We start from the raw sequence: 12,112 nt of genomic DNA on the forward strand, positions 1-12,112 counted from the left end.
GTACTTCTAAAAGCATCAAGGGGAATTTAGACCAGTTTCAGAAACCCTAGGAACGACAGGAGCCAGAGTTGGATTACTATAATGAAATAGAGGCAGGACACAAATGTTAAGTTTTGAATGTATATTACCTAAAGTTAGGTTTACAATTTACCAAAATTACCAAAACACTGAAAAGGAATACACAACCCTGTGCGCACAGTAAAACAAAAAACTAAAATAATAAAGACCCGGGTAAAGGTTAAATATTCTTGTTAAAGTCACTGTTGGGTAAAGTCAAAGTTCGTTCAAGTCAAAGGATCAAGGTGCTCACGATCTCCTGAGTGATTGGGCTGGGCTCGCCATCCAGTACTGGAAAACTTCTCCGAATCTTATGGATTGCCACAATCTTCTCTGGAGTCTTAGACAGCACAATCTGAGCTCTCTCAAAAACATGACCTATGAGTAAGGTCAAAGAAAATTACACTCATGCTAACTCTATGAACACTACTGATCACAGGAAAAGTGTATGAACTCAGCTTTATCTCCAAATCACAATCTCTGTTGTACAACATTAAATTTACGTCCAGTTCAAAATCATTTTTATCCATAAGCATCAAAATAATTGTCTCAGAGAGCGAATACTTTGGATAGAAACTCAATTATAACAAAGGTGCAAAACTGTAAACATAAATCATATACTGAATGTTTGTCAGTAGGCTACTTCACCTTTAATATATTCCTGAATCTCTTCAAAGCATGTAAACACTATTGCTGCTAATGTAATTCAGCTAGCAGTTACATATTGTCAGTCGCTAAGCTGCAGTAATTCACACAAACAACACACAATACATTCAGTAACACATAATGATACGGTCTTACACACCAGCAAGGCAGAATATGTCATCACATCAGCAATATTCCTCCTCTCAGCTAAGTCAAATCAAGTTTTCAAACCACTAACACACTTGTAGCACTGTCAGTGTAGATGTTACTGGATGTTAATTAGCATTTAAGCTAGCGAACTTTTGGTTGCTAACAACTTAGCATTAAGCAATGGAAAACATACAACGGTTAGCATAAAGGCTAACGGACATGAAGCTAATATGCTCGGAGTCTGCGCAACTCACCAGCGCGATGAATTGGAATGTGCACGGAACTTGTGGCGTCAGGCCTCGTTGTACACACCGGAACTCTCTGCTTTCTCGCTCTGTTTGTATCCACTCACTGTCATCATCAACATAATGCTCTCGTGAAGGCTCAGCTCAGACTGATGTTATGCTCTCTCCTCTTTACTAACGTGAGTTGTCAGTAGACTGTAAGGAGGTGGTCTTAAGCCTCTGATTGACTACAGTGAGAGTGAACTTGAATTTATTGGCTTTTTATCCTGCTTATCACATAAACATTTCCTTGTTCTTCTATTAAAGTTTTTTAAACACATATTAACATTTTTATTTATATATTTATTCATTAATTTGTTTATTGCTAATGAGATTGTGTAATGATCTGGCTATGTATTCACATATTTATTTATTTATTTAGTTATTTATCTATTTTTAACTCTTGGTTACACTCTGGACACTGTTGGACTGTCTTGGCTGACAAGACTTTTCAGTGTCGTGTGGAGGTTGGGTACAATGCCTGCAGGTTGGCAGAACGGGGTGTAGGCTCTCATTTTCAGAAAAGGGGACCAGAGGGTGTGTTCCAACCATCAGGTATCACACTGATCAGGTGTGTTCCAACCATCAGGGTATCACTGCTCAGCCTCCCGGGTAAAGTTTACTCCAGGGTGCTGGAACTGAGGCTCCAACCGACTGTCCAACCTCGGATTCAGAAGGAGCGATACAGATTCTGTCCTGGTTGTAGAACAGTGGACCAGCTCTTTATCCTTGCGAGGCTGCTGGAAGGGTCGTGGGAGTTTGCCCATCCAGGGTGGAATGGATCAGCGGTTTGATGCAGCTGCTGCAGTGATTTGCTGCTGTGCTGGACCGTCGCGGTGAAGAGGGAGCTGAGCTGGAAGGTGAAGCTTTTGATTTAATGGTCCATCTACATCCCAACCCCCACCTATGGTCATGAGCTCTGGGTGTGTGTGTGTGTGTCCAGGGTGCGCCCTGCCTCTCACCCAATGTCAGCTGGGATAGACTCTAGGGTAGCAGGAAGGATAAGTGGTAACTGAAAATTACTTAATGAAGATCACAATTTACATAATGTATATAATGAATGAATAACTATATATACAGTACAGGCCAAAAGTTTGGACACACCTTCTCATTCAATGCGTTTTCTTTATTTTCATGACTATTTACATTGTAGATTCTCACTGAAGGCATCAAAACTATGAATGAACACATGTGGAGTTATGTACTTAACAAAAAAAGGTGAAATAACTGAAAACATGTTTTATATTCTAGTTTCTTCAAAATAGCCACCCTTTGCTCTGATTACTGCTTTGCACACTCTTGGCATTCTCTCCATGAGCTTCAAGAGGTAGTCACCTGAAATGGTTTCCACTTCACAGGTGTGCCTTATCAGGGTTAATTAGTGGAATTTCTTGCTTTTTCAATGGGGTTGGGACCATCAGTTGTGTTGTGCAGAAGTCAGGTTAATACACAGCCGACAGCCCTATTGGACAACTGTTAAAATTCATATTATGGCAAGAACCAATCAGCTAACTAAAGAAAAACAAGTGGCCATCATTACTTTAAGAAATGAAGGTCAGTCAGTCCGGAAAATTGCAAAAACTTTAAATGTGTCCCCAAGTGGAGTCGCAAAAACCACCAAGCGCTACAACGAAACTGGCACACATGAGGACCGACCCAGGAAAGGAAGACCAAGAGTCACCTCTGCTTCTGAGGATAAGTTCATCCGAGTCACCAGCCTCAGAAATCGCAAGTTAACAGCAGCTCAGATCAGAGACCAGATGAATGCCACACAGAGTTCTAGCAGCAGACCCATCTCTAGAACAACTGTTAAGAGGAGACTGCGCCAATCAGGCCTTCATGGTCAAATAGCTGCTAGGAAACCACTGCTAAGGAGAGGCAACAAGCAGAAGAGATTTGTTTGGGCCAAGAAACACAAGGAATGGATATTAGACCAGTGGAAATCTGTGCTTTGGTCTGATGAGTCCAAATTTGAGATCTTTGGTTCCAACCGCCGTGTCTTTGTGAGACGCAGAAAAGGTGAACGGATGGATTCCACATGCCTGGTTCCCACTGTGAAGCATGGAGGAGGAGGTGTGATGGTGTGGGGGTGTTTTGCTGGTGACACTGTTGGGGATTTATTCAAAATTGAAGGCACACTGAACCAGCATGGCTACCACAGCATCCTGCAGCGACATGCCATCCCATCCGGTTTGCGTTTAGTTGGACGATCATTTATTTTTCAACAGGACAATGACCCCAAACACACCTCCAGGCTGTGTAAGGGCTATTTGACCAAGAAGGAGAGTGATGGAGTGCTGCGGCAGATGACCTGGCCTCCACAGTCACTGGACATGAACCCAATCGAGATGGTTTGGGGTGAGCTGGACCGCAGAGTGAAGGAAAAGGGGCCAACAAGTGCTAAACACCTCTGGGAACTCCTTCAAGACTGTTGGAAAACCATTTCAGGTGACTACCTCTTGAAGCTCATGGAGAGAATGCCAAGAGTGTGCAAAGCAGTAATCAGAGCAAAGGGTGGCTATTTTGAAGAAACTAGAATATAAAACATGTTTTCAGTTATTTCACCTTTTTTTGTTAAGTACATAACTCCACATGTGTTCATTCATAGTTTTGATGCCTTCAGTGAGAATCTACAATGTAAATAGTCATGAAAATAAAGAAAACGCATTGAATGAGAAGGTGTGTCCAAACTTTTGGCCTGTACTGTATATATATATATATATATATATATATATATATATGTATGTATGTATATGTATATATACAGAGGGAGAGAGAGAGAGAGAGACAGAGAGAGAGAGTAAAACATAACCTAGCCAAAAGTCTTCTGTACCGAAGAACAGCCCAAAAGCCTAAAGACGAGCCATTTATGTCTTATTTTTATCTTTTGTGGTCAAAAACAAAAAAAGAAAAGGGTGGAAGCTTCTGTTACTAATTGTGTTAATTAAGCATATAATATTGTTTCATATCCATCGCAGGCCCTGAATGCATTAAATTGAAATCACATCATGGCAGACTTTATGACATCAGCAAATATTGTATTGTTGTGCAAGGAACTGATATAATGTTGTTATGAAACTGATTTACAACCCTTGCTGTAACATTTATTTCTGGTATAAATTTGCACATTTTAACAAGGATGTCTGTGGGGATTGACTTGCTTTTGGAGCCAGCCTTAAGTGGCCATTCAAGGAACACCAGTTTTTGGCAAGTTTTCAAAATGATTTTGGTGCCCCCTTCCCCATCATATCCTTTTTTGTATTCTTCTCAGGTTTCAGTAAGATAATATAACATTTTGGAGCAAAAATACAAATGAGCAGTCCAAAACTGGAGGCCAGAATAGCAAATATCTCCACAGCAACACTGAACTTCCCAGGAGAGCTGACATATGCTGGAATAAAGGTGATCCATACTGCACAGAATATCAGCATGCTAAAAGTGATAAATTTGGCCTCATTGAAATTATCAGGCAGTTTCCGAGCCAGAAAAGCAAGAATAAAACAGAACATGGCCAGAAGTCCAATGTACCCAAGAACAGCCCAAAAGCCTACAGCTGAACCCAGAGTGCACTCTAATATGATTCTGTCTTTAAATTGTTTAAAGTTCTTGAATGGAAAAGGAGGTGAAATTGTTAACCAGAGGATACATATGATTACTTGTATGAGAGTGAAACCCAGGACACTGAGCCTCTGCTGTGCAGGCCCAAACCATTTCATCACATTACTACCAGGAAGTGTTGCCCTGAAGGCCATTAACACCACTATAGTTTTCCCCAGAACACATGAGATACAGAGAACAAAGGTGATCCCAAATGCTGTGTGTCGCAGCATGCAGGACCACTCAGAGGGCCGGCCGATGAAGGTCAGAGAACACAAGAAACACAGAGTCAAGGAGAAGAGCAGCAGGAAGCTCAGCTCAGAGTTGTTGGCCCGAACAATAGGAGTTTTCCTGTATTTGAAGAAAATGAATGCCACAACAGCAGTGATGCATGTTCCCAGCAAGGACGCTGCAGTGAGCAGTGCTCCCATTATCTCTTCATATGATAGAAACTCTGCCTCCTTCTTTACACAGGCATCTCTTCTCTCATTTGACCAGAACTCAGGGTGGCATCTCACACAGGTGATAGAATCTGGAAAGTGATTTTACAGCAGGTGTTAGACTTGCTCAGTAGCCTACATTTGTTGTTCTTGTCTCTATATTCCTTATTTTCTAGACATGCAAGACATACACCACATAATTACTGTATCATAAATGGATAGTCATATGACAGTTTTATTTTCATTTTACTTGATTTGTTTTATTTTTTAATAATTAGGCATAGTCATTTTTTTATTTCAACGTTTGAGTCCAATTGCACACACAATTTCACTCACTCATTAATTGCTGTTTTAGAAAGAGAGATCTCAAAACCTCAGCAGATGAGACCAATTCTGCCTGCTCACTATGAGGAGGTGTAAAAAACACTAAAGGGTTTTTGCTAATTTGAGTGAGTTGACCTTAAATGACCTTTTTCAAATGTAAATTAATATATATTTATTTTCCAGTAACAAAATAATACAACACCTGTAATGTTGCTTATCTCTCCCTCTGCACATGTTAAACAGTCATAGCAGCAGACAGGCTTTCCTTTCTGGAGAACCTTGCGAGTTCCTGGAAGACACTTCTCACTGCAAACTGACACAGGCACCTGTAAAAACAAAACGATTATGAGAAAAATTGTGGGCATTCACTTTGACAAGGTGTGTCTTTGTTATGTTCTGTTGTGCATTTTGATACATCATAAACAAACGTCATGATACACCAACTAGCACCATATTCAATTTTTTAATATTAAAATAGACTGTATGAACATTACAGTAGCTTACCTGTTGTGAGTTGTTTGCCCAAATTAAAGACTTATTTTGCAGATTCAGCTGTTTGTCTGCAGGTAAAGATGCATCATAAAAACCAACTGTGACAAAGTCCACAATGCCATTGTCTGTTGGCTGCCAGTTTATAATTTCATACTTTGCTGCTGGGTCTCCATTCTCATTAAAGTAAACTTCCTCTCCTTCCTTTGTTTTGAAATGAATCCTTTTTATGTGCTGTAAAATCTAAAAAGATATGAATCAATGTAGATCATTATCTGACAAACATCTTGTAGGCCCAATGGCAATACAGTACAGAAGACTGATAAATTATTTATGAACTCACCGTATATGGATCAAGCGGCACCTCGCTGTAACATGTTTTATTACAGCTGAGTATACTATGTAGTGCGTGGGCCACAGCATACACTCCTTTATAGACATTGTTAAAGATCGGCATGAGCGACATATCAGTGAAGCTGTTCTGCACTCCAGTCAGATCTTCATGTCCAGTACATTCTCTCTGATTCTCTGCTGATGACTTTGACTGCTTGAACTTACAGCTGAATAATGTCTCCCAAAACTCTGTAAACACTTCATTACCAGATGAATTGAGTGGCTTTACATCCAACATGAACTCTCTCATGCCACTGACATGTGCTTTGGGGATGGACAGGCCTATGGCACCATCCAGAATGTGATGCTTATCTATGGCTGCAGTTTGGGGATCAAAGATCCAGCCTTCACTACCGACCCACTGGTACCCAGTCAAGTTGTGGTGAGACAACGGATGTATAAGTATAGGGATATCAGCGGGGGAGAGAAAAGCGACAATCACCTTGGAAGTGGAAGCCTTGATAATGTCGATTATCTTTTGTATTTTGTCTGGTGGATCTGTTCTAAACAAAGACACAGAGTACTCCAGACAGATGCCCAGCTGCTGGGCTGTTTCTGTAAATGTGGCCATGCCATTGTTCCCATAATCATCATTTGTTCTAATAGCTCCAACCCAAGTCCAACCAAAGTGCTTGACCAACTGTGCCAGGGCTCTGCTCTGGTAGTCGTCACTGGGTATTGTCCTGAGGAAGGATGGGTACTTGGTTTTATCACTGAGACAAGCACAAGTGGCAAAGTGACTGATCTAAAAAAAAATAAAGAAATAATTTTTTAAAAAAAAGATATTCCAAGATAAATATTTGAAATACTAAAAATTTACATTTACACAACACACTATAATGTGGTTAAATTTTATAATAATAATCATCACTGATATATTTTTTGTTATTGTTTAAAAAATTTAAGTTAGTAGTTACTATAATGTTAACAAACAATGAAAGGATAAATAATAATGTTGGCTTTGTATTAGTGATCGCATAATTTGTTACTTTAACCATTTTCTTGCACATATTGTTCTTTCTTGCCTCTTTGAAAATGATTATCAAGGTATTTGCAAACCTTTAAGTGACTAAAAAAAAAAAAAACAGACCAGACATTTGTAACACCTTTTTAATGGTTAATAATACTTTTGTAAACCATTTATAAACATTCTGTGGTTGTCCAGTATTATCCATTTATTAATGTATCATAATCGCAAAGTCTCAGATTTATAATAAGCATCCTAATGAGATAGTTTACAGACCAATCAATAGGCAATGTGTTACAACTACCTGTTCAATCAGTCTTATGTTTTTTCAAACCATTCTGAAGGGTATACAGGTTTACCTTCACATATGGTGTATGAAATGTTATGATGTGTGGAACAATAAACTGTTAAACACAGATAAAAGCATTATCAAAAATGAGTAAGCAACATTCAATTATCATTTCATTGTTTGGTAACATTAAAATTATTATTACTTAAAATGTCTTTTTTTTGTTTCTTTTTAATGACGGTTCTTATAAAGAGTTGCCTACAATTGTTTTAAACCTCCTTTTGTTTTGACCACCTGGAAAAATTAAACAATAATAATTGTTTTCACTAGTACATTTTCATTTTGAATGATCTTACCCACCATTGGCATATGAAAGGGTCCGATTATAGTGGCTATAGCCATGGAAGGAGAGGAGGAGGTCTCTCCAATAATGGCCTGCACTTGGGCTGGTCTGGTACATGGTTCCTGGGAGGGTGCAGATAATTCCTCATTACCATTAGCCAAAGCCAGTGTAACCCTCACACCTCTGGCAATGGAGCGACAGGCATCATATATCTTATAGCCCAAAGAGATGCCAGGCAGCAGGTCTGTCCTGTTATTAATCTCCTCAATTGCAAAGCGCATAGCCTGGGCATACTTGAAACCTCTGAAATGCAAACTAGATATCAGCAGATATAAATATTAGAACTGAAAACAATTTATCCATGGAATTGAAAAAGTATCACAGGAAATGAAAGCATTTGATGGTATTAAGACACACAAGACAGCATATCCCATATTTTATACTGACTTTGATGCCCTTCCCTGTACCTGTTTTGCATCTGTACCCACTTTCACTGAGATAGTTGCAATCTAAATAGATTTTCTGACCGATTTACCTGGTGCATTGCAGTGGCAGTGGCTTGTGCATGTAGTTGTCCTGTCTGTTTTTCCAGCTGCTGTGGAAAGAGAAGATTCCCCCCAACATAATATCTCCATCCTTTGATAGCTGGGGCTTCTCGGGATCCCCTCTTCGCCTGCACACCAGCTCCTCAGCCTGAGAGACAAAGGCCACTACCAACAGCTGTAAGAGTGTCCAACCCTTTTCTGGCCACCTCTGCATTAACATCATACTGTCTCTGACAGCTTAACCACTGGGTTAGGATCACACGTAAATGCAAATTAGAAGCTTGCACTGGTATTTATACATTTGGGAGCAGCATCAAAAAATATAATAGAACAGTGATGTTTTTTCTCTGTGGACCTACAAGGTGAGGCAACAGGAAGAAGGTGTCCAAACAGAGGAGTTGTCTGCCTTATCCTTTGCTGAATATCTTAAAGATATATTATACAGGATTATCCTACAAAACAAAAAGAGGACATACAAAAGTAATTCTTCATCACAGTCACCACTTAGGATCCAATTATAATTGTGTGGCAGTGTATTTATTGGCAGAGACGCTGCCATCTACCTGCATTTTCTTATTTTCTTCTTATTTTACTAGGTCTGGGACATTCCTGGGCACAGCACGCAGGTGAGGTTGGGACTTTAAAAAAAAGGTAGCGACCAGGTGCCACACTGCACAGTGCCAAAAAAATGCAAATACAGCAAGGCGAAAAGTTGGTGATTCAATATCACTATCACCAGCAAAAGGGTTTACAAATAGTAGCTGACAATTCATGCTTAATACCTTGAAATTCATATATTATCAGATACGAATATTCACTTATGCCAGACAAAAGGTTTCCTTTTTTAAAATAATAATAATAATGGCACAATTAAGTCTCAAATTTAAAATTGCAATTTTGTAATTCACAAATTGGAAAATAATGCAGGATGAAGGTGATGTAAGGTTTAGAAAATAAGACTTATTAGACATTGAAATGCCCCACAACAGTAATGTCTTATTAACAATGCATGAACTGATATTTTTTTGTTTTGTTTTGTGACCACTTGGGGGCAGATAAACAAGCTTTACATATAACATTTACCTTATAACATTGATATGGCTACCATATAAGCAATCATATATGCTATCTTATGCTCGTTTGAGGTCCTCCTGTTTCTGCTCTTTGTAGACAACGTTGTTCTATTAGCTTCATAATACCGTGACCTCCAACATGCGCTCGGGAGATTTGCAGTGAGAAGCGATTGTAATAACAGTCACCATCTCTAGGTGTGAGGCCATGGTTTGCTGCTGAAGAATGCTGGATTACTCCATCTGGATTGGAATTGAGTTATGGCCTCACGTGAAGGACTACTTGGGGTCTTGTTCACAAGTGAAGGTAAAATGGAGCATGGTATTGACAGGTGGATTGGTCCAGCATGATAGGGACATTAAAATGTTGTGGTAAAGAGGGTGCTGAGCCTTTTGATTTTGCAATCAATCTACATTTCAACCCTTACTGTTGGTCATGAGCTTTGGGTAGTGAATGTGGATACAAGCTCACTCTTAAGGATTGGGTGAAGAACTCAGACATCCATCGGGAGCTAAGAGAAAGGCAATGTTTCTTAGTGACAAAAGGGGCCAGTTGAGGTGGTTTGAGATCTGATCAAGATGCCTCTCGACACCTTTCTTTGTAGCTGGGTGGGTGCCAGGTCCCGTAATCCTTGAGTGCACCCAGCTGCCACGACAATGAACAAAGAAGCTTAGATTACAGCACACACAGAAGGAGCGTGACTTCAATCTCTGCTTAAGACACTTTTACTCTACTGTAGTTTTATAAAGCAAATTGTTGTTTGCTGCTACATTGATGCTCATTCAGAGCATCAATGTAGCAGCAAACAACAATTTGCATACAGCTCATTTAAAGTCTAAATGCAGTACAAAATACACTTACACACGCAAACACACACACACACACACACACACACACACACACCATATATCAAACCATAACAGTTTATATAATTGTTGTATTTAAAGCTGTTATCACTAATTTTGATGTCAAAATTTTAGTGGCATTTTGGATAATGATATTTCAAATGTGACCTATTATGTTTTTTGGGGTTTCCTCTTCATTAGTGTGTTATATAGCATTTTTCTGTCTCTATAAGGTCTGCTAAGTAAAAAAAAAAGGCTAAAGGGAGCTCTGTCTCCCCACAGACACACATCATGTGACCTGCACTGGAACAGCTCGTTCTGAATTTCCCCCTTTTCCCGCTTTTACTTCCCTGATTAATTACCTAATAGCGATCATAGCACACAGTGCCTGCCTGAGCCGCACTCCCAAACATACCTACTCCGAGCAGAGGTGGAGGAGAGAGGCTGCAGAGTTTGAACCTGAGGAGACACCATGTCTAGGAGACGCTGCTTTGTGACCAATAATTGACCTATGGCTAAGCCCCGCCCTCCATTGTAATGAGCCAATCACAGTGCATATAGCCATTCCCATACACTCGGGGTACGTCCCAAGTCTCTTATTTTATACTGCTAACTCCTAACTCCTTACTTGAACCGGAAGTTGTTCGAGCTCCGCCATCTTTAAGGCCGTCTCATGTCTCTTATTCCTGCCAGTAAGGAGTTAGGCGTTAGGAGGGATCTGTTAGGTGCGATGAGTAAGGTAACACGAGAGGTTCCTAACAGGAAGTCTTTTTCAGCTTGAGGCCATGACGTATAAATACCTGCCCCCTTCGTCTGTCTCATTTGAACGAGATGGCGGAGAAATAGCGCAAGTGTATCCGTTACAAGCATTCTTTGCAATGAAACGCTGTAATTCACATGCCTACGTGACTACAAAGAGTAACGTTAATGATATTTCGTGCAAGACTGTCATGTTGTTATTAAGTTTATTTCATTCACAACCCGTTGCAGTGTTCAGCGGACTGTCTGTGATGCGTGGCTGTTAAATGTGCAGCTGCTCGAGTGATATAACACCACGCACACACACATACACAAACACATACACAAACACATTTGCCCATCATTAATTGTCCTGCATGTCATGTGAGTGGAATAATGTTTAATAGGCTGTAGGTAATATTAATATTAATTATTATTATTACTTTCATTAATGTTGTTGTAAGCTACTGTCATTAGCGTCTGTCCTGCATCTCTCTCTGTCTCTCTCTCTCTGTCTGTCTCTCTGTCTCTCTCTCTGTCTGTCTCTCTGTCTCTCTCTCTCTCTTTCTGTCTCATACGGATTACTGTTAATTTATTATGTTGATCTGTTCTGTATGACATCTATTGCACATCTGTCTGTCCTGGACGAGGGATCCCTCCTCGTGCTCTTCCTGAGGTTTCTACCATTTTTTCCCCCGTTAAAGGGTTTTTTTTGCAGAGTTTTTTCTTATCCGCTGTGAGGGTCCTAAGGACAGAGGGATGTTGTATGCTGTAAAGCCCTGTGAGGCAAATTGTGATTTGTGATATTGGGCTTTATAAATAAAATTGAATTGATTGAGGTAGACTGACAGGTCTGATGTCTTATTCACTCAGCAGCTGACTTGTTGAATGATGGCGAGTGGATTTAATAATCGTGATAATAATGATGATAATAA

The 12,112-nt window shown here is 39.8% G+C and overlaps 1 protein-coding gene across 1 annotated transcript; it reads right to left on the reverse strand.

Moving 5' to 3' along the window:
• Positions 1-4,351: 4,351 nt before the first annotated feature.
• LOC117259195 (extracellular calcium-sensing receptor-like) lies at positions 4,352-8,617 on the reverse strand. Its single transcript, XM_033630448.2, has 6 exons — positions 8,514-8,617; positions 7,996-8,293; positions 6,330-7,124; positions 6,002-6,229; positions 5,700-5,823; positions 4,352-5,265 (listed from the first exon to the last, which is right to left on the reverse strand). Exons 1-6 carry the CDS (start codon positions 8,600-8,602, stop codon positions 4,352-4,354), a joined length of 2,448 nt encoding a protein of 815 aa, XP_033486339.2. The 5' UTR covers positions 8,603-8,617.
• Positions 8,618-12,112: the final 3,495 nt, after the last annotated feature.

This window comes from Epinephelus lanceolatus, chromosome 4, assembly GCF_041903045.1.
Source record: "Epinephelus lanceolatus isolate andai-2023 chromosome 4, ASM4190304v1, whole genome shotgun sequence".
In the NCBI taxonomy this organism is placed as follows: domain Eukaryota; kingdom Metazoa; phylum Chordata; class Actinopteri; order Perciformes; family Serranidae; genus Epinephelus; species Epinephelus lanceolatus.

Bases quoted from the DNA above. Each gene is read 5' to 3' on its own strand.
- LOC117259195 (XM_033630448.2), bottom strand. From the start codon at position 8,602: ATGTTGGGGGGAATCTTCTCTTTCCACAGCAGCTGGAAAAACAGACAG. The intron at 8,294-8,513 runs GTAAATCGGTCA...GCTGATATCTAG, and splicing joins CTGCCACTGCAATGCACCAG to TTTGCATTTCAGAGGTTTCA. The intron at 5,824-6,001 runs GTAAGCTACTGT...TTGTTTTTACAG, and splicing joins GGGCAAACAACTCACAACAG to GTGCCTGTGTCAGTTTGCAG.